We start from the raw sequence: 26,703 nt of genomic DNA, 5'->3' as shown, positions 1-26,703 counted from the left end.
CTCTCCTCTGTGCAGCATTCTGTGAAGAACGGGCTGCCATTCCCCTAGAAACCTTCCAACAGCTGACTGAACGTATGCGTGCTAGAGTGGAACCTGTCATCAAGGCTAAGAGTGAGCCAACACATATTGAATTCCAGCATTACCGATGGAGGGCGCCACGACCTTGTAAGTCATTTTCAGCCAGGTGTCCGGATACTTTTGATCACATAGTTCACTCTTCAGATGCACAATTATAAATGCAGAACAGCAGTATCATGCTATCTATCACATGTCAGAAGGAATGAAACGCATTTAGTTTTATACCCGGCAGCAAGCTACAATCAGCATTCCCCCTGTCCTCGTTATTTTGTAACATCCAAGTAAGTCAGACTACGAACTCGGTCTACTACACTGTTGTCGATGACAGATGAGCAAACTGCTAAGGTCGGAGATCTATAACAATACACGTGATACATGTAGTAAACTACTGTACATCTCTTGCACATGTCAAGCATGTATAAAATCGATAACACATCTTAAGTCAATCGAAAACGTCTACTGTTTCGGTGCCAAAACTGCCAATCACCACAGAATGTCCATGTTATCTCAGAACGCCCATCTGAGCTAAAGCGAGAACTTCAGTCTCCGAAAACAATCGACTGAAACATCTATGTTATAAGCTCTTTTATGACAGAAATTTTCAGTGGAACAGTTGTATGTAACATCAGCTTACCTCTTATAAGCGACAAGCTGTTAAAAAAATACATCTGCGATGGCAATAAAGCAATCATGGTTCCATGAGAACAGATACAACTGATTTCTTTCATTTTGGTAGGTTAAGTGCCATACCTGAGCGCACAATTAGCGTTTAAAATTAGTGTGTGCGAATGTTTTGTAAATAAATTGTGTGGATGGGTATTACAGGAATTTCACACACTTGAAATATTAATACAGAACTGTATCTATCACACTGTCTGTTCGCACGTCAGAAAAAGAACACCACAGTCTTTTTTAAGTTCAACAGCAAGCTGCAATTCACATCTCTGTCTCTCCTTGTTATTTTTATATCATCCATTGGACTAAAACTACAAAGTATAAAACCTTCGCTGACATTGCCTGGTTGAGAACTCGATAAGAACTTTGCCACATCCCTCTCTTCTTATACATCTAAAACAAATATCGTCAACATTTTGTCATTGAGCATATGTGGTGACCCCAATAAATATACACTTATTGGTCCATTGGATCAGGAAGCCAGTGATGTCAGTCGCTTCCACAGACCTGTGTAATGTTTTGTCGCCTATACTGGAAGAAGTCCATATCCTACAAAGTATCAACCATAATAGAGAATTCTTATGTTGTAGTTTCGTAAGGTGTTCCATACATTGTTCTTTGTACATCCAAGGAGTGTATGACAACAGTTTTGTACACTGACATAAATTTTGTTTTTCTACCATGAATTTGCTAAACCAACATTAACAGGTTTCGATCCATTGGCTCTGACAGAAAGCTGGAAATCACATGGTGTAAGGTAAGCTGCCCCCGCAACACACAGGATGGTTGAAATAAAAGACAGAGACGGAGTTTCTTATTGACAAGAATGTTGAAGACATTGGAACATATGAAAACTGGAAGACTTTGTAGCATTGCGGAGAGTTTGAAAATAGCTGTCTGAAGGTAATGACCACTACATTTAATCCCATTGCCCTAGGCGTTCGTCTTCCTGACCTTCAAATCTTCGGACACTATGTCTGGGAGGTCTCAGCTTGGGGATCCAACATATGAGTTGGTTTGTTTGGGGGAGGAGACCAAACAGCGAAGTCATTGGTCTCATCGGATTAGGGAAGGACGGGGAAGGAAGTCGCCGTGCCCTTTCAAAGGAACTATACCGGTATTTGCCTGGAGCGATTTACGGTTATCACGGAAAACCTAAATCAGGATGGCCGGAAGCGGGATTGAACCATCGTCCTCCGAATGCGAGTCCAACATATGAAATAGCATAACTGTGCTCTGCAATGCGTGTGTTTACAGCAGAATAATGTCGGCACCCTACCTCACCACAGTAATCCCTTTACGCACATGTGTGTGTTTGTGATAGTTTGTAGATACCATGACTGGCTTGCGGGTATATATTGGAGTTGAATGGCATAAACAGAACTAGCGAGCCTCATCCGCTAAGCAATAAGTGTATATACCGGGCGATCAAAAAGTCAGTATAAATTTGAAAACTGGATAAGTAACGGCCGGCCGGAGTAGCCGAGCGGTTCTAGGCGCTACAGCCTGGAACCGCGTGACAGTTGCGGTCGCAGGTTCGAATCCTGCCTCGGGCATGGATGTGTGTGATGTCCTTAGGTTAGTTAGGTTTAAGTAGTTCTAAGTTCTAGGGGACTGATGACCTCAGAAGGTAAGTCCCATAGTGCTCAGAGCCATTTGATCCATTTTTTTTATTAATAAATCACGGAATAATGTAGATAGAGAGGTACAAATTGACACACATGCTTGGAATGACATGGGGTTTTATTACAAACAAAAAAATACAAACGTTCTAAATATGTCCGACAGATGGCGCTTCATCTGATCAGAATAGCAATAATTAGCATAACAAAGTAAGACAAAGCAGAGATGTTCTTTACAGGAAATGCTCAATATGTCCACCATCATTCCTCAACAATAGCTGTAGTCGAGGAATAATGTTGTGAACAGCATGTTCGGAGTTATGGTGAGGCATTGGCGTCGGATGTTGTCTTTCAGCATCCCTAGAGATGTCGGTCGATCACGATACACTTGCGACTTCAGGTAACCCCAAAGCCAATAATGGCACGGACAGAGGTCTGGGGACCTGGGAGGCCAAGCATGACGAAAGTGGCGGCTGAGCACACGATCATCACCAAACGACGCGCGCAAGAGATCTTTCACGCGTCTAGCAATATGGGGTGGAGCGCCATCCTGCATAAACATCGCACGTTCCAGCAGGTGTTTATCAGCCAGGCTGGGGATGATGCGATTCTGTAACACGAATGTGATGCGCAGTCACTGACGTTTTGCTGTCCAGCGCCATCTGTCGGACATTTTGTGAACTTTGTTTCTTTTTTTTGTTCTAATAAAACCCCATGTCATTCCAAGCATGTGTGTCAATTTTTACCTCTCTATCTACGTTATTCCGTGGTTTATTAAGTTTTCAAATTTATACTGACTTTTTGATCACCCGGTACATATGGATAAATATTGATAGTATGGAAAAAAGTCACAAAATCAGTAAAATTCTGTTACAAGATGTTCTTGCTGGATATTTGTATTTATACTTAGAGTGGTCAGCGTGACGGATTGCCGTTCTAGTGGCCCGGGTTCGATTCCCGGCTGGCTCGGGGATTTTCTCCGCTCAGGAACTAGGTGTTGTGTTGTCTCCATCATCATTTCATCCCCATCCGGCGCGCAGGTCGCCCAATGTGGCGTCGAATGTAATAAGACCTGCACCAAGGCGGCCGGACTTGTCCCGCAAGGGGCCTCCCGGCCAATGACGCCAAACGCTCGTTTCCATTTTCCATACTTAGAGTGTAGTGGAAACGCATGAGTTCACACAATAACTGCTTGGAATTTACCTGTCGTGCTTTGTGTATGGGTCTGTGATCAAAGGCGTTTACATAGACGCAATAAAGCTAGGTGCAAAGTTTTGTCACCTGTTCTCGAAAAAAGCCAAGACAGTATGGGGGGAGGGGTTCTTGTACTGATGATGGAGTTTCTAGTTCCAGAAACAGTTTATTGCAGTTTGGATGTATTTTGATGCGGTTTGGGAGCTTTCCGACACAATGTCAACCTACCAGGAATTCAAGATCGAGAAAAGCTTATAAATTATGCTCTGTCTGCGTCGAGTTTTAGTTATGCACTTGTAAGCTACGTGGGGATTCGCAACACCGATTCCAGCAGATACGATGTAAGTATTACACAGAAGCGCTATATTAAAGCAGGCGAAACATATTTTTCTCAGTCCAGGAGAGTGTTATCCGCCAAAGCATCGAATATAATAGATATTACCCAGTTAGAGGTAGTTATTGCAAACAGTGTTTTTCCCACAAGTATTAAGGAGAGGAACCGATGTATCGATCAGACTTAAACCGTTTCCTATTAAGGGGCTCCGGAAAGGCTCAAAATCATGAAAAGTTCAATTTTTACTTTTTTGCGTTTTCTGAATCTGCAGACTATTACCTTTTAATAGATATATAATTTATTCAATTCCGAAGACTACAACTATTTTTAAATTTTTTTTGAAATGTGTTCTACATGGGCGTGACCCACTGTGGCGCTGTTAAACTGCTGTCAAATGGTGTTATTATTAACGTCCGTGTTCATCAGGTACATTTTAGTGATGTGAGATAAAGTATGTGTTGTGGCTAACCTGTGATGGTTCAATATATATCGCTGGTGTGATTCTCAATTGTTTCATGTTTATTTACTCTGTTGTTATCTCGAAAATATTTGTAATTAATTCTGTTTCTTGAGTCTCTGTTTTGTTGAAGTATAATAATGAGTAAAAGTAAAGTTATTAGAAATCCTCTGAAGGCTTTTAAGAAAAGGAGAAATGTTGGAAAGCCAAAGGTATGTGTTATTACTGTAAACAATAAAGACGATAACCAAGTGAGTGAACCTAACCTCTCAAGTACACCTGCCCATAGCAGTCAAAGTGGGAAAGAAAATACTTCACAGAAGAAGCTTGGTTCAATGAGTGAAAACTATGAATGTTTTATGGGCAAATCGGATATGAATGAAATATTTGATATGTCGGTTCTCAAAGGAATTTTTTCAAACTGTGTAAGATGTATTCATTGTAGTGAAGTTGGTCTGGAACTCTCCATAATAAAGCACGTAGGACTTGCTAGTGAAATACAACTGAAATGTGATAAGTGTTCATACATGACCACCTTTTGGAACAGTGTTGCAGTAACTGCAACTGAAGAAAATGGTAGCAAAATCTACGAACACAACATTAGATTTGTTTATTCCTTGCGTTCAGTTGGTAAGGGTGCTACTGCAGGTGCAATTTTCTGTGGCATCATGAATCTTCCAAATCCCCCAACCAAGTTTACGACCTATAATAAATTAATAGGGTCTAAAGTAGAAGATGTCTGTATAGAATCTATGAAGAATGCTGTGGAAGAGGCAGTAATGGAAAATAATGGTAACAGAGATTTGACTGCAGCGTTCGATGGTACCTGGCATAAACGGGGACACACATCTCTTCATGGTGTAGTATCTGCCACCAGTATGTATACAGGGAAAGTTTTAGATGTAGCAGTAATATCAAAGTATTGTATATGTCCACAAAAATATAAAGGTACACATGAAAATAATTGCAAAGCTAACTATAGTGGCAGTAGTGGAGGAATGGAAGTGGCTGGTGTTGCCAGTATATTCCAGCGTTCTGAGGCGTGTGATAGTGCGATATGTTAATTACCTTGGTGACGGTGATTCTAAAAGTTTCAAACATGTTCAAGGACTGAAGCCCTATGGTGATGATGTTGTAGTGCAGAAATTTGAGTGTATTGGACACGTACAGAAGCGAATGGGAACAAGACTTCGGCGACTGAGAGCTTCGTACAAAAAACAAAAACTCAGTGATGGTAAAGGGTTGGATGGGAAGGGAAGGTTAACTGACAGTGTAATTGACAAAATACAGAACTATTATGGAATGGCTATTAGGCAAAATACACAAAGTGTCGACGAAATGAAGAAGGCTGTTTGGGCTCTTTGTCTTCATACTTCTTCAACCGATGAAAATCCCCAACATAGCTTGTGTCCCAAAGAAGAAGACAGTTGGTGTAAATATAACAAAGGATTCCTAACTGGTGAAGTGTACACATAAGCATAGTCTGCCTCATGCAACAATGGAGGTGATAAAACCTATTTTCAGAGACTTAGCAGCACCTGAACTGTTGAAAAAGTGTATTCACGGAAAAACTCAAAACCCCAATGAAAGTGTAAATAGTGTTATATGGTCGGGAATCCCCAAGACTGTATTTGTTGGAATAGAAACACTTCACTTTGGTGTGTATGATGCTGTTGCGACTTTCAATGATGGCAACATTGTAAGGTGCAAGGTATTTAGAAATATGGGAATGAAGATAGGTTCTAACATGGTACGAGCGATGCTTGCTTTAGACAAGGAACGCCTTCGGGCTGCAGACAGGGCTGTAAAGAGTCTAGAAATACAAGCAAGAGTAAACAGGAGGAGGAACAAGAGGAAGCTGGAGGAGGAGTTTGCAGAGGATGAAGATAATCCATCCTATGGACCTGGAATGCACTAAAAAGTTAATCCAATCTTTGTCGCTCGATTCCCAAAACTTTTATTTTCTCATACTAATTACATGTTTTCTAAGGATCTTCCAAACATATTTGTTTCAAACTTTCAGTAAATGTTACACAGTACCTTCTGCATAATTTAACACAGCCTTTTTCCAAAAAACTGTATATTTTTGAATATATAAATAAAAAATTGCAAAAAATTTTTGTGAATTTTCATTACAATTGAAAAAAAATCATCTTTAATAACTGAACTAAAATTTTGTAAAATCCCTGTGTTAAGTTGTAGCCCATATTCCAATAAATAATCTGTAAAAAGTTCAACTTCCTACCTCAAATACTTTGTGAGGAAAGATGTAATTTATAAGCGCTATTTTAACATTGCAAGTATAGGGCGTTCCGGAGCCCCTTAAGGAAATTATTCGTCTGAGTACAGTTAATGTGCTATAAGTATGAAAAAAAAAACTGGAGCTACACAACATAGAAGTCATGAAACAAGATTTAGGGAATACGACAAAGATAACTAAATGTAAATGGCAGAAGAAAATGTAGTTGCAGACCTGCGAGCATGTTTTACATACACTCCTGGAAATTGAAATAAGAACACCGTGAATTCATTGTCCCAGGAAGGGGAAACTTTATTGACACATTCCTGGGGTCAGATACATCACATGATCACACTGACAGAACCACAGGCACATAGACACAGGCAACAGAGCATGTACAATGTCGGCACTAGTACAGTGTAATATCCACCTTTCGCAGCAATGCAGGCTGCTGTTCTCCCATGGAGACGATCGTAGAGATGCTGGATGTAGTCCTGTGGAACGGCTTGCCATGCCATTTCCACCTGGCGCCTCAGTTGGACCAGCGTTCGTGCTGGACGTGCAGACCGCGTGAGACGACGCTTCATCCAGTCCCAAACATGCTCAATGGGGGACAGATCCGGAGATCTTGCTGGCCAGGGTAGTTGACTTACACCTTCTAGAGCACGTTGGGTGGCGCAGGATACATGCGGACGTGCATTGTCCTGTTGGAACAGCAAGTTCCCTTGCCGGTCTAGGAATGGTAGAACGATGGGTTCGATGACGGTTTGGATGTACCGTGCACTATTCAGTGTCCCCTCGACGATCACCAGTGGTGTACGGCCAGTGTAGGAGATCGCTCCCCACACCATGATGCCGGGTGTTGGCCCTGTGTGCCTCGGTCGTATGCAGTCCTGATTGTGGCGCTCACCTGCACGGCGCCAAACACGCATACGACCATCATTGGCACCAAGGCAGAAGCGACTCTCATCGCTGAAGACGACACGTCTCCATTCGTCCCTCCATTCACGCCTGTCGCGACACCACTGGAGGCGGGCTGCACGATGTTGGGGCGTGAGCGGAAGACGGCCTGACGGTGTGCGGGACCGTAGCCCAGCTTCATGGAGACGGTTGCGAATGGTCCTCGCCGATACCCCAGGAGCAACAGTGTCCCTAATTTGCTGGGAAGTGGCGGTGCGGTCCCCTACGGCACTGCGTAGGATCCTACGGTCTTGGCGTGCATCCGTGCGTCGCTGCGGTCCGGTCCCAGGTCGACGGGCACGTGCACCTTCCGCCGACCACTGGCGACAACATCGATGTACTGTGGAGACCTCACGCCCCACGTGTTGAGCAATTCGGCGGTACGTCCACCCGGCCTCCCGCATGCCCACTATACGCCATCGCTCAAAGTCCGTCAACTGCACATACGATTCACGTCCACGCTGTCGCGGCATGCTGCCAGTGTTAAAGACTGCGATGGAGCTCCGTATGCCACGGCAAACTGACTGACACTGGCGGCGGCGGTGCACAAATGCCGCGCAGCTAGCGCCATTCGACGGCCAACACCGCGGTTCCTGGTGTGTCCGCTGTGCCGTGCGTGTGATCATTCCTTGTACAGCCCTCTCGCAGTGTCCAGAGCAAGTATGGTGGGTCTGACACACCGGTGTCAATGTGTTCTTTTTTCCATTTCCAGGAGTGTATTTCTTTAAACATCACAGATCGGCAAATTTGGTTAAATCCGAGGGACTACTAGTATTTACAGTAAACAGTAATGGAAAATGGGGACATGTTGGAGTACTAATTGAAATCAATACAACTGCGAGTTCTGGGGAGGGAGAGTGGACTGATGATACATATACATACCTTAATAATGGAAAGAGGGTGCAGTATGGAGACGTGCTGTCAAGACGAAACTGCCATATCCCCCAAGCATGAGCAATACTACCTAACATTGGACCATGACTGCTCTTGTATCAAGATCTCCACCCCCCCACCCCCCCACCCCCCACATGCGGTTCGCATTGTAAGCCATAGAAATGAATGCACCCTGAAAGATGCGGAGTGTTGGAGTAATGTTAACTGTGTCCAAAGATTCTGGGGTCAAGACACTCAATAAGGCTAGCATTTGCGGTCGACCTGAGTGGCATTTACGTGACGGATCCTTCCAAGAAAGACATTGAAATTGCCGCTACAGGTCTGCAAGCACAGGCACATTTGGGATGAAGTCAAACTTCCCGGTATACATGCATATTTAAAATCACACACATGCAGAACGTTTCGACGTTTAGCAATTTGCATCAGGGACGTTGCTCATTGTATTATTTTAATCAACGTCACATACACATTAGTAATGGAGGAGTGGTTTAGCAATGATACAGAACTTGAGAAGCATGCTGCCGTGTCATTGGCTGAGTGTATTGCGAGATCGACGCGATGAGACGCTTTGTTGACGTGACGACTCGTCGAGAGCAGTGGTTTGAACCTCGATTAATTGGGTAAAATGTGCTGAAATTATGGAAAACCTGGTAGAATTGTGAAAAATTGTTGGAAAATACGACGAAAATGAAGATGCTTATATGCCAGCCTGGATGTCAGAAACTCACTCCAGGTAGAATAAAACTGTGCTGGACCGAGACTCGAGCTCGGGACCTTTGCCTTTCGCGGGCAAGTGCTCTACCAACTGAGCTACCCAAGCACGACTCACGCTCCGTCCTCACAGCTTTACTTCTGCCAGTACCTCGTCTCCTACCTTCCAAACCTTACAGGAGCTGTCCATACTGGTAACTGTGATGAACAGAATGAATAAAGGTAGAGAGAGAAAGAAGTCTATGAAATGTGGGTGCGGAGTAGTCATAACTAGCTTATTATCTGATGGTGAGAGAAATAATAACTGGCCACCTACTCTTAACAAGGGTGAGTAATGGAACTGTGTTTGGTCATTAAGGACTGGCTCAGCAGTCTCTGATTGGTGTTTACTGATGGCCATAATTTCAAGCAATGTTAGTTTTATGCCTTTAGTTTCTTTATGAATGACATTCATTCAGAGCATGTTCAGCAAAGGAGGAGTTTTTCCTTTTTCAGCCTCCAACTCTTTTCATGCTCAGCCAGTCTAGTAGCTGTAGCCCTAACTGGTTGACCTATATATAACTTGCGACGCAGATTGCAGGAAATTGTATAAATTCCACTCTGTTCTAATGGCGGAATCCTTACTGTTGAATAGAAGTTGGGCAACAGTATCGCTTGCGCAAAACCTGGAATATATTACCTAGATTTTATTTTCGTGGCAAGAACCTTTACATTTCTACCCACATACAGCATGGGCGCCCTTAGTGTGTTCTGTGCCGCCTGAGATCGATAAACGAGTGCTGTTACCCTTCGTCTCTTCTTTTTGCTGACTACGTTGTCAGTTACTGTAGGATTATAACCGTTGTTGTATGCTATTTCATTAATTATTTTCAGTTCACTTTCGAACTCTGGTTTGGTCTGTGGTGCAGACAGTAAGTGGTGTACCACGCAGTCGAAGGCTGCTGGCAGCTGGCTGGCACTACTGCGTCTGTTGTATATGTTAAACAAATGCTGTTGCTTCCTGACGTCAATGGTCCAAAAAGTTGAGAGTCTGCTTCCAACTCCATTGTAAGCTTGATTTTACTGCAGAGCGAATTCAGATGTTGAAAAAGATCCTGTGAATCCCACTAATTATGAATGCGAGGAATGCTCTCAGCCAATCCAAACTGTCCATTAAACTGAAGGAAATGGGTTTTATCTGGTCCTGTGTAGGCATAGCTGCTTTCTTATCGTAGAAAACGCGTTTTTTCAATAGCACGTAGCTTAAAAGAGGTAAGTTGAAGTTACACACAACGGTTCTACTGCAAATTTCCGTCACATAACTGCTTCTAACATAAGTTTTTTGGTAGATTGAGTTTTTTTGGAGATTGAAGTTCTCACTTTTACTCAGATGGATGTTCCAAAATTATATGGATATTCTATGGTATTCGGTAGTTTTCACACCAAAATAGTGGAAGTTTTAGATTCATTTTCGATACGTTGTCGATGTTATACATGGTTGACATGACAAGAGGTAGGTTAATACATGTATCAGATGTATTGTTACAAAACTCCGGTCTCGGCAATCTGATCATCCGTCATCGACAATAATGTCGTGGACTGAGTTCGTAGTTTCACTCAGCTTCTGGGGACACGAATTGCAGCTTGCTGTCAGAGGTAAAAATGAATGTGTTTCTTTCCCACATGTAAACAGATAGTGTGAAATCCGCTGTTCCGTATTGATATTTATGCATCTGAAATGTGTGTTAATACCCAAATGCATGACACTTTAATTACAAGACTTCCACGGACACTAATTTTAAGTGCTGAGAGGCTAGGAGGCTGCCAGAAGCAGCTGGTGCAGCAGGTGTGTGTGTTGGTGGGGCGCCAGCCTTCTAAATAACGACCCTTCCTACCGAAAGATGTAGCAGAGGGCAGCAGCATGCTGTGTGACATTCTTCTTCTGGAGAAGTGTCTTTGTCCCACCCAAGTGAAGAGTCAAGTATTTTCCTAGAAATATGATTGATTTCTGCAGGCCAGAAACAGTATATCATTGTCAACCCAACACTGATCCAAGCATAGCATCACCGACATATGTACCATCAGCAAAAGGTTGGAACAAGCCCGGGAGAGCAGTATCCCAACATATGGGTCCAGTATATTATTGTCAACCAAACACCAACCAAACCTGAGTGGATGGACCTCTTTGTGTACCATCAGCGACACCTTAGAACAGCCGTGGAGCACCAGTATCCCGACATATGGAGAGAGAGAGGAAAAATAGAGAGGACAGGAAGGGAGGATAGGGAGAGACAACCGAGATAGGAGTGGGGTAAGACTGGTTCTAAGCTGCTCAGTCTGTACCCACGTATAGAGATGAAGAAACATGCTCTGTTCTGGTTTAAGATATTAGTTATATGACGTTATTACAGTGTTTCATCTTCCTGTGGAAGCAAGTTGTAACATAGTCGTTGCCACTCAGTTTTTTAAGACGATTTTTAAGACGATTATGTTTCTGTCCTCCTAAGACACAGTGCTACCACTCACAAGAAAAATACGTTTATCCATCCCACAATGTTCGCTCAGTATTGGGTATCGTGTTATTCTTTGGTCCTAGCAGCATTACGTTATTGGCGAAGTCTCATAGTCACCACAGAGTGTAGAACTTGCTAGCTGAATGTACATTTAAGGAATGTTGTATGGTGTTAAGTGCTTATTTTGTAGTATAATCAACTCAAGATTCAATTTTCTCGACTCAATATTCGTTGCGGCAAGAATAAGTTCATACCACAAGAGTGAGTTTACATGTATTTATCTGGATATTTCATGTATTTTATTACTATATCCGTTATTTCCACTGTTGCTATCACAGTAGTTGTTTTAAAAACGTACGTTTATACCCTTTACATGATGTGAGATGTGGTCTGTCGGTATAATATTCATTGCAGGAAGCATAAGAATGACACATGGAGATGATGGTAATACTGCATGCAGCACGTGAGTCGACATTACAGCAGCTGAACTGTTGATAGTGTGTTACTCTGTGAGGATACAGTGAACCGCGTAAAATTCCTCCACTGTCTATTCCTCCACTGCCTGTACAGCAAAAATGCCTCTTTCAACACCAACAACCCCCAGTGGGATTTTACTTAGCTGGATGTTCCTAAATAACAGACATAAAGAGGATATTCTGTGAGGAGAGCGGAACACCTCATCCTTCCCTGTCTACGAGAACACACACACACACACACACACACACACACACACACACACAGTGGATCGACTGAAGCCCATATCAGTCAGACTTTGGGAAGTTCACATGAAGAAGTAGAATAAACGCGATGACGGGTTGTTGTGGAGGTTAGTGGTTCAAATGGTTAAAAAAAAATGGCTCTGAGCACTATGGGACTTAACATCTGTGGTCATCAGTCCCCTAGAACTTAGAACTACTTAAACCTAACTAACCTAAGGACAGCACACAACACCCAGTCATCACGAGGCAGAGAAAATCCCTGACCCCGCCGGGAATCGAACCCGGGAACCCGGGCGTGGGAAGCGAGAACGCTACCGCACGACCACGAGATGCGGACCCCGAGTCAGTTAAACTATGAACTTTCTTGTGACAGAACACTATCCATGAAAGGGGAGAGCAACACTGTCGCGATGTTGCAATCAGTTAACTGTGCAACACATAGTTACACGATCGATGTTGCTATATCAATGGACGGACGATTGGCAGACAAACTCTATATTTGCTTCCAAGAATCCAGTGGAAAGTTTGGACCCCGCGCGTCAAGGGAAATAGAAACGCGGTGCCCTCCAAATGTCGTCGTCGATGCAAGTGTGAGTGGGAAGATGACGAAACAACATCTCAAGACGTTTTTTCTGTCAGTTTTGAATCCACATTTGTCGAGAAAGTCATTAGTACTTTGTGACTCCTGGTCTGGACATAAGGACGAACGAGCACTACTGGAAGCATCTGGCGGAAAACATGTAGATTTAAAAATGATTCCGCCTAAAACTACAAAATATACACAACCTCTGGATGTGTATTTCTTCAGGCAATATAAAATATATGCCAAGAGAATAACAGACTTCACTAAACTACGTTCCAATAATATGCAGCCGAAATTGCACGACAGATTCTTTAACATGAATATGCATTCTGTCATTTACAATCAGTTATCTGCGGGAGTATACAGACCAATGCTTCGTTACGCGTGGCAGAACGCTGGTTACGATATTGGTGAACCAGTGAACAACTTCAGAAGTGTCACTGACGTGGCGTTCAACACTGATATTACAAAATGTGCAAATACGCCATGCGATCAACTTGCATTTCTTCACTGTGCGTTTTGAAGTCATTCGTATTGCTCGGTACATTTATAGTTAAGATTGCTGCATTGCGTATGGCGTCTACAATCACATCTACAGTGATATGTAGAGCATGACTGCAGAGTTTTGCAGAAAAACGCCACCCACCAGCACATTCAAGAGGTGCGTAATGGTCCTGTAACCAAACGTTCATACAGATCTGTTTGTTCGAGCCCAAGTACTTTCCTGGTCAGTAAGGATTGAAGAGCTGCCACCGGATGCGATGACCTCGCTTGTTGAGGGGAGCAGGTTCGAGGCAGGAACAACAAAGTAATCGACCGGAGGCACTTTGTTATCTGATTAGCTCGGGTGAGATAGAGCGGTACAGGAGTAGCAGCTGTGGTTTCAGCCGCCAGATAGGGGACTTGTCTCTCCCGAAGGAGGGAAGGAACGAGAATCTAACATTTCGACGACACAGAGGGTAGTACAGAAGCGGCATAAGCTAGGTTTGGCGAAGATTCTGGAAGGAAATCAGTTGCCTTAGGATTCGAACACTGTACATCAAACATGGCCGCAAAAGTAACCCACTGTAGGATTGTAAGTGAATGCCTTGGTATCTTTTCTCTCCTAGAGGTCTACACAGTTCACATTGGGCACGATTCTTCTTTTGACTGGCCAGCTCGTGTTCTTCATTCCGCCTATTAAATTATTTGTTAACGACTTCCTTTGCTGGTGAGCAATCCCCTCTTTTGCCATGCTAAAAGAATCGCGCAGCGTCCGTGTCGTGCTGAGTCGTGACATTGGCCGGCTCCCGGTCAGTGACCACATTGGGGTCTCGTGTTGCAGCCATGTACAATGCTGGTCGCGGAAACTCGGCTGAGGTGCTATTATCTGACCAGATGCTGTCTTTCCTATCTGCAGGGCTGCCAGTATATTGGCACACTACGAATTTCGACCTTCCTGGAAGATGAGAACTGTGTGTCGGAAAGGGACTGGAACCTGGGACCTTTGCCTTTCGCGGTTGATTGCTCTACCCGAGCTTGCCTCACGACCTGTCCTCTCAGCTTGGCTTCCGCCATTACTCACCTCGTCTCCTGCCTCCAAGACTTCACGGAACCTCTCCAGCATACCCTCCGCGACCAGCACTCCTGGAAGAAAGGAAAGCACTTGCCCGCGAACGGCAAAGGTCCCAGGTTCGAACATCGGTTGGGCACACAGCTTTAATTTGCCAGGAAGCTACAAATTAGCGCACACTCCATTGCAGATTGAAAATTCATTTTAGCTCTCTAAAAATGTGTTATTTCCTTTTATATCGAGTAATCTTCTGCATCCTTATACTTTATTTTTATTTTCTTCACTCCGTACCTTGTACCCTGAAGCGCCAAATGAACTGGTAGAGGCATGCCTATTCAAATACAGAGATATGTAAACAGACAGAATACGGCGCTGCGGTCCGCAACGCCCATATAAGACAAAAAGTGTCTGGCGCAATAGTTAGATCGGTTATTGCTGCTACGATGGCAGGTTATCAATATCTAAGTGAGTTATAGTTGGCGCACGACCGATGGGACACAGCGTCTCCCAGGTAGCGATTAAGTGGTGATTTTGCCTAACGACCATTTCACGACTGTTGAATATCAGGTGATCCGATAAAGCATCAAATCTCTGACATCGATGCGGCCGGAAAAAAATCCTGCAAGAACGGGACCAATGACGACTGAAGAGAATCGTTCAACGAGACAGAAGTGCAAACCTTCCGCAAATTGCTGCAGATTTCAATGCTGGGCCATCAACAAGTGACAGGGTGCGAAACATTCAACGAAACATCATTGATGTGGACTTCGGACCTGAAGCCCCACTCGTGTACCCTTTATGAGTGCACGACACAAAGCTTTACGCCTCGCCTGGGCCCGTCAATGTCGGCATTAGACTGACGATGACTGGAAACAGGTTGCCCGGTCGGACGAGTCTCGTTTCAAATTGTATCGAGCGGATGGACGTGTACGGGTATGGAGACAACCTCATGCATGTCAGCAGGGAACTGTGCAAGCTGGTGGAGGCTCTGTAACGGTGTGTGGCGTATGCAGTCTGGATGATGTGGGACCCCTGATTCTGACAGGTGACACCCCATATGTCCAGAATTGCTACAGAGTGACTCTTATGAGTTTCAATACTTCCGCTGGCCATCAAACTCCCTAGACATGAACATTATTGAGCATATCTGGGATGCCTTGCAACTTGCTGTTCAGAAGAGATCTCCACCCCCTCGTACTCCTATGGATTAATCGACAGCCCTGCGGGATTCGTGGTGTCATTTCCATCCAGCACTACTTCAGACATTAGTCGAGTCCAGACTAAAGGAGCACGAATAGTCACAGGTTGGTTCGACCCACAAGAATGCGTCATGGAGATGCCGATAAAACTGGATTAGCAAACATCGGAAAATAGACGAGAACTATTCCGTGTAGACCTACTTAGTAAGTTTCAAGAACCAACTTTAAGTGATGAAACTGGGACTGTGTCGTGGGCTCTCCGATCCGTGACGTCAACGTGGTACTTTAGCCGTGAGTCTTTCCACCGTCACAGGAAGCTTCTTCGCCGACCGTTTGTGCTGACATCCCTTCACATTTTGTCCAATGGCTATGCACATAGTACAAAGGCATGTTTAAATGATGTTTTTCTCAATTTTTTATTCACACGTTTCTATTTTTCCTTTATGACAACATCACTGCAGCAAATGAGTAAACTTCTTGTCTTATTTTATAAATTTTAATTTCTCACTCAATATTTTTTTGTTAGAAAGCCAGAGATTTTAAACATTTTCTGAAATCCTCCGAGACGTTATTTGTATTCTTGTAATGTCTTTCAGCCTTTTGTCACAGTTTGTGTATCTTTTTCTTCTTTTTTTTTTTTTTTTTGAAGTGGGAGGCCAATGAAATCTATTTTAATTCCATATATAGCACATACTGCTTCCTCCTTCTCAACCGAACGCCAGAATTCTTTAGTCAGGAACATCGTCAGTTTCAGAAAACTATTATGTTTCGTTAATTTGAAAATGTTTTCTTTCAGTTGAATCTCCGAACAAGTGCCACGCATCTGGATCGTAGCAATAGTTTTCTCAGCATATTTGCGACGAAATCAAAACTTTTCTGTTTCGTATCTTGAAATTCCTTTTAAAAGTTTGGAAAATAGGCACTGTCTTTTCTTGTTGGACTCTTTTCCTGCAGCTATACGTTCGTTTCTTAATCTGCGCACGTGCTTCGTCAGATGGGCAAGTACGTTGCTGTTTAATCACGATTCTGCCATTTGCAATTTTTAGACGGTCGCGGTACTTACTACGTTCAGAATTCACGCACAAGTGCATTTTCACTTACCGATGACCGTCTTTGGGAAGACACAGCTTCCCTTTCGTTGTTGTAATTAAGTCCATTAACCACAGTGTTGTAGAGATCAAGTAGCTTAGGAGTACGAAACTATACGAAAACGAAGGCTGTTGGCGAGGGCGCTGTCTGATGTCTGATGGACGATCAGTCTGACTGACCCGCGTAAATCAGCAGTGGAAAACCCACGGTGCAAAACTGGTCGGCCGGAAGTTCCACATCTACAAACAACACGGTCTGAGAGCTCACGAACCCGAATACGCTCCAACACCCTACGTATCGCTCCCGTAGGGACCGCGAATACAAGTTTAATCATATTGCACAGACGCGCGATCAGCAATTATTCTTCCCGCACTCCGCATGTGGATGGAGCGTCAGAAAGTCCTAATAACGGATACAATGGGAGGTGCCTTCTGCCACGCACATCACAATGGTTTGCAGTGTATTGATGTAGTTGTCATTTCAAACACGTGATCTCTGCAAGTCTTACGTTACAGATACAAGCGGACTGTGGAGATGACAATGTAAGAAAGTTTACTTACTTTTATGAAAGTTTCAAAAAAATTATTTAGTTGATTTAGTGTTTGAAATGTGCAACATGGATCTGAGCCTAATGAAGCACCTGTGAAATCAGTTTTGACTATTATTAGATCCAGTACATACATCTGCGTGCGATGCTGTTACCGATTCTACTGTTGTTGTTACGGTCTGGTTTGATGCAACTCTTCGACGCTAGCCTATGCGGTGCAAGCTTCGAATAACTACTACAATCTACGAACATTTCAACCTGCCTGCTGTATTCATCTCTTGTCTCCCTCTACAATTTTTACCACGGCACTTCCCCCAAGACTAAACTGGTGATTCCTAGATGTCTCACAACGTATTTTATCAATCGCTCCATTCATTCAGTCAACTTATGCCATATTTTCTTTTCTTCCTAATTCTATTCAGTACTACATTACTTATGCCGTCTACCCATCTATTCTTCGGCATTCACATTTCAAAAGCTTCGTGTCTGAACCGCTTATCATTCACGTTTCAGTCCAGTACCTTCGCCGGCCGGAGTGGCCGAGCGGTTCTAGGCGCTACAGTCTGGAACCGCGAGACCGCTGCGGTCGCAGGTTCGAATCCTGCCTCAGGCATGGATGTGTGTGATGTACCTAGGTTAGTTAGGTTTAAGTAGTTCTAAGTTCTAGGGGACTGATGGCCTCAGAAGTTGAGTCCCATAGTGCTCAGAGCCATTTGAACCAGTACCTTCCGAAAAGACGTCCTAGCACTTAAATTTATCTCACATGCCTTCAAATTCCTCTTTTTCACAAATGCATTCCTTGCTATAAACAGTCCTTCTTTTATATCCGGCCGGCCGAAGTGGCCGTGCGGTTAAAGGCGCTGCAGTCTGGAACCGCAAGACCGCTACGGTCGCAGGTTCGAATCCTGCCTCGGGCATGGATGTTTGTGATGTCCTTAGGTTAGTTAGGTTTAACTAGTTCTAAGTTCTAGGGGACTTATAACCTCAGCAGTTGAGTCCCATAGTGCTCAGAGCCATTTTTTTTTCTTTTATATCCTCCCTGCTTCCTCTATCACCGCTTACTTTTCTGCCCAAACAGCAAAAACTCATCCCGTTTCCTAGTCTGCTTCCCTCAGCATCGCCTGGTTTAAGTCTACTACATTCCATTACCCTTCTTTTGCTTTTGTTGATTTTCGTCTTACATCATCCATTCAAGTACATGTGCATTCCGTTTCGCTGCCCGTCCAAGTCCTTTGCTGTCTGACAGAATTAGTCTAATTCCTTCTCCAAATTGTTCTTCGGTGTCCTTTACTGCTTGGTTAATATGCAGATCGAATAACATCGGCAGTCTATGATTTTCATAAGAAACGAAGTGCACAGTTATGTAGATCGTGCATGTTGTTGTTGTTGTGGTCTTCAGTCCTGAGACTGGTTTGATGCAGCTCTCCATGATACTCTATCCTGTGCAATCTTCTTCATCTGCCAGTACCTACTGCAGCCTACATCCTTCTGAATCTGGTTAGTGTATTCATCTCTTGGTCTCCCTCTGCGATTTTTACCCTCCACGCTGCCCTCCAATACTAAATTGGTGATCCTTCGATGTCTCAGAACATGTCCTACCGACCGATCCCTTCTTCTAGTCAAGTTGTGCCACAAACTCCTCCCCAATTCTATTCAATACCTCCTCATTAGTTATGTGATCTACCCATCTAATCATCAGCATTCTTCTGTAGCACCACATTTCGGAAGCTTCTATTCTCTTCTTGTCTAAACTATTTGTCGTCCACGTTTCACTTCCATAGATGGCTACACTCCATACAAATACTTTCACAAACGACTTCCTGACACTTAAATCTACACTCGATGTTAACAAATTTCCCTTCTTCAGAAATGCTTTCCTTGCCATTGCTAGTCTACATTTTATATCCTCTCTACTTCGACTACCATCAGTTATTTTGCTCCCCGAATAGCAAAACTCCTTTACTACTTTAAGTGTGTCATTTCCTAATCTAATACCCTCAGCATCACCCGACTTAATTCGACTACATTCCATTATCCTCGTTTTGCTTTTGTTGACGTTCATCTTATACCCTCCTTTCAAGACACTGTCCATTCCGTTCAACAGATCGTGCATAAGAAAATGTATGTGTTTGAAATTTTGTTATTCTCGTCCTACGAGTGGGAACGCTGTGTCCATCCCCGGTACCGCCACATTGCCGAGTCTTGTCATCGGTCTTCCGCGCTCGTCCTTTTGGACAGACGTGCTCACATCGGCAGCCAACTCGTCTCCTGCGGCTGGCAGCTGCAGCTCCTGTTGCTTCGTGCGAACCTCGGCCCAGCGCCGGCCACTGAGGTTCCCGCTGCTGCGCCACGCGCAGACTCCCCTTACTCGCTTTGTCCATTTCTCTCGAACCGAACCGCAATCGAAACACACCGCCCGTCCAAAAAGTTCCCATACTCGTTTTATTGCAGGTGCGTAAGCGACGTTAACGTTTTAAGTACGGTGGCGCTCTGAACTGACGACTCGAAGCGACAGATGTCAGTTGTGACCAGGGGTTCAGTGGGCGTGTAACCGAAGTGTGTGAACGCTGTTGTGCCACAAATCGCAGTGGAGCAACACCTCTAAATCAGGCGTCCGAGACATCCTATAGAACGTTTTGAAGAACAGAAAAGTGTGTACAAAGTTTGTCCCGCACGCTCTGACTCCCGAATAAAAACAACGACGCGTGGACGTCTGCGACGACTCTATCGAAAAACAAAACGCGGACAACTCTATTTTGGGAAAAATCATCGCGGGTAAGGAGACTAGGTGTTATCAGTGCGAACCTGCCATAAAACGACCAAGTGCAGACACTCACGTGAAGTGTCAACGCTTTCCAAAGACACTTCTGTGACAGTTTCAGATGATTGTATCTCATCGTTCTGTGCGCTGTAATCCGGGGGGGAGGGGGGAGCTAGGTAGAACAATGAAGCATTGAAACTACCGTCTTGACTTTTCTCTATTTCCATTAATAGTCTCAGAAATTTTTCGACTGGCACATATGTCTTAGTATGTACCAGGAACAAGGGAGCTTCGCAAGAACATTTCCTGTGTGAATCTAAGAATAAACTCCACCTGTAGTCAGAAAAAGGCTTTCGTTTTACTATATGCTGAACAACATATCAGTCTCCGTGTATTCACCTTCTAGTGTGTCGTACTAGTTTTTACAGCATCTGCATCCCTTATCGTACACGGTCTCTTGCACCTTTTGTTGACAAAAAGGCTTTTTTGTTGAAACGAGGTACAAGACGTCGAATGAAAGGACATACATTGATACAGCGAAAGCCATTGCAGCTGAAGGTACATCCACATTATCTGAAACGTCACGTTTCAAAAATAAAGCTTTTATGTGACTGAACGCGAACTTCAGGCATTAATCTTCTTCAGTTGCGAAGCTCACAATTAACTCGGACGTAATGAACAATATCCGTCATACGACAATTGTAGACTATTTAGTATCGTATGCGTCTACAACACTCAGAAGAGTAATTCATTTAAAAGTGGAAGGGAAAACTGACAGTAGATTTTAGAAAGATCAGTCTGATTTTGAGACGAATAGGGGCACCAACAGAAAATCCGTTGAATTCGTAGATACGCTGAAGGCTTTGGCTATAATGGAATGGAATACACTGTTTCCAGTGTGGTATCAAAGCCGGAGATGAAACGGTAAACTGGTGTGCCACGAGGGACCAAAACTAGGAGAGGCGCGAGGCAGGCCAGGGTTGCTCACCGTCAACCCTCAGGTTTATTTTATATATTCAAGAGGTACTGATGGAACTATCGTCGTATCGGAGTTGTTTGTCACAGCAGAAATTCTGCACGGTCTGTTCGCTAGAGACACAACGTGGTCGCGAAAAGCGTGCAGGAATGTAGTTAAGTCTGTCAACGCAATGAAACATGTTAGCTGGTGGCTAAAATAAACGCTGGAATGCTGGACAGCTCAATGGTGGACGTGGACAAGAAGTTCCATAAGCAAAGCATGTAAATAGAAAAACAGCAAGTAACAAAGGCTACACAAGTGAAAATGTCTGTCTATAAAAGGAAACAGCCGTTAACATCTCAAAATTCTAAACTTTGAAACCGGGAGAGAGTCACAGAAAATTATACTTGGAGCATAACAGTGTGATGCTGTGAAACGTGGACAGTGAGACAGACAGAAATCAAACGATTAGAAGCCTTTCACGTTAGACTGCTCATGATCCGAGTAAGGAGTGGAAATGGCGTGCAGCGGGTCAGCTGGGAACAGTGCCCGATAAGGAACGGATAAATGGAAGAGGCGAAATAGTTTGGTGAAAATCGTAATTGAATCAATGTTGGAAGGAAAGAGTGGTCTGAGCATGTAACCAGGTTGTTGATGGGTGCAGGAAGTAGTGATTATTCTGACAACTGGCAAGACAATAGGGTATTTACATAGGTTAAAAATATGATTCGGCTTGTTGTTACATGTAAGTAGCATTTATGGTTATTATTCTCACAAAACATCTGTTATTTTTATGTTTTAAAAGCTGAAAAATCATTAAATATCAAAAGCTGCTCACTCGACTGAAAACGGTCTGTTATGGCTGAAGTCACAGACGAGGAGCAAGAGGAAGATATACACGTTGTTACAGGAGTTTTAGCCGACTGTACGAGGCTTTTACGTACTTTTTCTGCAAACAGTTTAACTATTTAGTGGTGGAAAACGCTGTTACAACTTTTAGGCAACAATAGACCAAAGTCTGCAGGCTTTCGTGGCCGTTGTCACTGAACTTAAAATCTTCTGGGTTATTAGGCCGCGTCATGTTTCTTCTAAAATGATCGACCCCTCTGCTGGGATCTTCCTCAGGATCTTGTGGTGTCCTTCGTTTTAGGTTGTACACAAGCGACCTGCCAAATTTGAGCCGAATCGGTTGGCCGTGTCTGAGGCCTTCCCCTTGTCAGATGGATAGAGCGTCTGCCATGTAAGCAGGAGATCCCGGGTTCGAGTCCCGGTCGGGGCGCACATTTTCATCTGTCCCCGTTGACGTATGTCAACGCCTGTAAGCAGCTAAGGGTGTTCATTTCATTGTAAAAAATTGTTCGTTGTAGTATTTTTGGAGATTCAACCCCCAAGGCGGTAAATAGGGGATGAAAATTTTTATGGAAATATTTAATTGAAACTAAATTTCTGAAAATGTGTGTTTGGCTTTTCGGTCAGAAATAAAATAATACTATTTTGTCTAATACTGACATGGTGAGACAGAGGCTGTGTACAATTAACGTAGGTTAGGCTGGTTGCTGCTTCCTTCTTTGTAAGGACTAACCTACATAAAATAATACGTTTCGGTGTTTCTTGGAAATTCAAGGCCTAAGGGGGTGAACCAGGAAATTGAAATTTTTATGAAAATATTTCGTTTCATTAAAAATATTTAAAGTTAAATCTGTAAAAATATGTGTTAGGGGATGAAAATTTTTATGAAAATATCACCACAAGAAATGAAAGGGCAGGATTAACAAAGATCTCCGACTGCAACTACCAGAATCGCCCTTTAGTTAGAAGTACATTTTGGAAAGATCATGCTTCTGTGGCTTTAATTAGCGTGAAAGGGTTAGAATACGTTGCAACTTGGGAACAACATAAAAATTAAATTACAGAAAATAAAAATACATGTGAAGACCGTACAGTCTACGTGAGTGAAGCAGCCGGCGCTAATAAAGACAAGTCATAGTTTAACGTTGCTACCAGAAATCACGAATTTTACTAAAGATTTTTACACGTTGCTCTAATAAACATTCGGACGGACATAGGTTATATATCATGCCTAATACCTGAAGATTTATATCAAAAAGAGTTTTGCATAACTCCAGTTCCCAGAACTCCTGAAAATAGACGTTGACTTTAGATATTGTATCACAGACACAGTCCCTTTGACTGTTCAGAGGTGTCACTAAACCCGCCCAAAGATGTAAACAACCATGCATGAGCAGCGCCTATTAGACGAAGGGGGTCCGACAGCAGATCAGTTCCAGTCATTCCAGTCATCCCCTAACACAGATTTTCATAGATTTAACTTTAAATATTTTTAATAAAACGAAATAGTTTCATAAAAATTTCCATCTCCTGTTTCATTGCTCGTACTGTCTGTAGTTCAACCATGCCTATACGGTCAATACCGCGGTTCGATCGCGTCCGCATTGTTACTTTGTGCCAGGAAGGGCTGTCAACAAGGGAAGTGTCCAGGAGTCTCGAAGTGAAAATCGAATGGTTCAAATGGCTCTGAGGACTATGGGACTAACATCTGAGATCATCAGTCCCCTAGAACTTAGAACTACTTAAACCTAACTAACCTAAGGACATCACACAATCCATGCCCGAGGCAGGATTCGAACCTGCGACCCTAACGGTCGCGCGGTTCAAGACTGAAGCGCCTAGCACCACTCGGCCACATCGGCCGTCCGTCTCGAAGTGAACCAAAGCGATGTTGTTCGGGCATGGAGGACATACAGAGAGACAGGAACTGTCGATAATATGACTCGCTCACGCCGCCCAAGGGCTATCACTGCAATGGATGACCGCTACCTACGGATTATGGCTCGGAGGAACCCGGGCACAACGCCACCATGTTGAATAATGCTTTTCGTGCAGCTACACAACGTCGTGTTACGACTCAAACTGTGTGCAATAGGCTGCATGATACGGTTTTTCACTCCCGACGTCCAAGGCGAGTTCCATCTTTGCAACCACGACACCGTGCAGCGCGGTACAGATGGGCCCAACAACATGCGCAATGGACCGCTCAGGATTGGCATCACGTTCTGTTCACCGATGAGTGTCGCATATGGCTTCAACCAGACAATCGTCAGAGACGTGTTTAGAGGCAGCCCGGTCAGGATGAACGCCTTAGACACATTGTCCAGCGAGTGCAGCAAGGTGGAGGTTCCCTGCTGTTTTGGGGTGGCATTAAGTGGGGTCGGCGAACGCAGCTGGCGGCCATGGAAGGAGCCGTAACGGCTGTACGATACATGAATGCCATTTTCCGACCGATAGTGCAACCATATCGGCAGCATATTGGCGAGGTATTCGTCTTCATAGACGACAATTCGTGACCCCACCGTGCACATCTTGTGAATGACTTCTGTTAGGAAAACGACATCGCCTGACTACAAGTGGCCAACATGTTCTCCAGACATGAATCCTATCGAACATGCCTGGGATGGATTGAAAAGGGGTGTTTATGGGCGACTTGACCCACCAACCACTCTGCGGGATCTACGTCGAATAGCCCTTGACGAGTGGGACAGTCTGGTCCAACAGTCCTTGCCGAACTTGTGGATAGTATCCCACGACGAATACAGGCACGCATCAGTGCAAGAGGACGTTTTAGAGGTACCGGTGTGTACAGCAATCTGGACCACCACCTCTGAAGGTCTCGCTGTATGGTGGTACAACATGCAATGTGTGGTTTTCATGAACAATGAAAAGGGCGGAAATGATGTTTATGTTGATCTCTGTTCTAATTTCCTGTACAGGCTCCGGAACTCTCAGAACCGAGGTGATGCAAAACTTTTTTGATGTGTATGTGTAATTTAGTTGCCGTTTTTTTAAGTTTTCACTATCAAAGAAGTACATTTTATGGTACCAAATCATTTTATTGCTTCTGAAAATAATCCCGTTTAAAACTTGTACACTTTTACGCGTGTAGTGCTGGAAGGATTCGACAGCTTGTTGAAGTGACGAAAATCCCGGTCCGTACATTTTTTTGTTCGACCAAGACAACAAAATAAATCGCAAGGCGATAAATCAAGAAAATAAGGAATATTAATTTCATCTCTTTCTCTGTCAAATAATAAATTGTAAGACTTCCTGTGTGGCCTATGACGTTATCGTGATGGAGGGAAAAGCGAAGTTTTCGGTTGTTTTTCCTAATTATGTTAATGAATTGCGGCAGACAAATCGTTTTGGGCGCAGCATTAACTGTACTTCGATTCTCTAAAACAATGGGTGCGACATGTGTGGTGTAGCAAAGGAGCGGTGGTGCTTGTGGATGCTTCGTGAGCGAACAACTCGTGTTGCTTTCCGTTCATCCTGGAAGTCACAAACAACTGACTGACTGTTAGTTTCCATCTCGTACGTCTGTCTACAAGGTTTCATCTCCTGCTGCCAAGTTGTACGCGGATTTTGCATTCCCCAATTTTTTTTTTTTTTTTTTTTTTGCTTTTCTTCACGCCTTGTGTCGCGAGAATGTTTTTGTTCGATCAAATTCTGCGCAGTCCATCGGGAACAGATCTTGTTTGAAAGCCAAATGTTTATTCATAAACGAACGCATTTCAGTCATCGATATGGCTAAGTGCGCTTCTACCTCACTGTGTGTCACATGCTGCTGTAAACAATCTGAAGTTGATGCAGTACCAAAACTTGAACGTAGAGATTCGATAAACTGTTATTGACTAAGCCCTCTACGAAAATCGTAAACAATTATTCACCGGAAAACCTTCACGTGGAACTTCCGTTCTTTTCACAATACTGTTTTGTTAAACGCTCGCTGTAAATACACTGCATAGCAAGGTTCTGAGATGTCATAATTTTATCAACGACAAGCCACAGGTTTTATGAGACCGGGATAGCACCATCTATCTGGTGGTTGTTTGTAAAAACTTACGACATAAACCTCTTACGAAACATCATAAAGAAATGTCAGCCGAGTTGTTCGTTTTATCGCGTAAATAATCTGCTGCAAATTTCTGTAAGCATTTAGAATACCAGCATACAACGATTTATCAAGAAATTTACTGTGTTTGCTATCTTCAGTGCTGTAATTAAGGTCTAAGAACAGTGTATGAGAAGGGTTGAGAAGCTGTCTTCCTCAGTCATTTCTCAGTGAGCATGATCTCACAGTAGATGCGTATAAAGTTTTAAAAAATCCACTATTTCCTTTGCTTTCAAAATATGACGTTATACAGAGGTTTCAATCGTTAGTGATTACGTTCTTCCATGTTTAAACTAGTGATCGCAGAGTAAGAGGGTAAGAATGGCTATTTTCTGCGTTCCAGATCGACCAAGAAGACGGCGGCGACGAGTCCCCGTTGTCGGCGTCCGAGGGCAGCGGCCGGGGAGAGTACGGCGGCGTCATACCTCCGCTGCCACCGCCGCCTCCGCGGCCCGAAGGTACGGAACCAACGCGTTGCCGATGCAGCTTTGCTCACGTCTAACACGTTGCTGCACCTGTCACTCAATACGCCGTAACGCATCTTCGTCTAACTATCGCCATCTGTGGAAGCAGTCGATTGTCTAACATTTGATCTACTTTCGCATTGGTTTTTCGAACTTTTTTCGCAACCATAGTCGTTTCTATCAGTTTAATAAGTCACCGCTGCAAAATA

General features: G+C 43.7%; 1 protein-coding gene across 1 annotated transcript in view; it reads left to right on the top strand.

Moving 5' to 3' along the window:
- Nucleotides 1–26,703, top strand: part of LOC126251896 (collagen alpha-1(I) chain-like) — a 1,054,386-nt gene that overhangs the window by 729,600 nt on the left and 298,083 nt on the right. Inside the window, exon 5 of the mRNA XM_049952611.1 lies at nucleotides 26,374–26,488. Within this exon, the coding sequence (XP_049808568.1) occupies nucleotides 26,374–26,488 (115 nt within the window). The remainder of the gene's footprint in view (nucleotides 1–26,373; nucleotides 26,489–26,703) is intronic.

This window comes from Schistocerca nitens, chromosome 4 (assembly GCF_023898315.1).
Source record: "Schistocerca nitens isolate TAMUIC-IGC-003100 chromosome 4, iqSchNite1.1, whole genome shotgun sequence".
In the NCBI taxonomy this organism is placed as follows: Eukaryota; Metazoa; Arthropoda; class Insecta; order Orthoptera; family Acrididae; genus Schistocerca; species Schistocerca nitens.
This window is presented reverse-complemented; position numbering and strand designations above follow the sequence as displayed.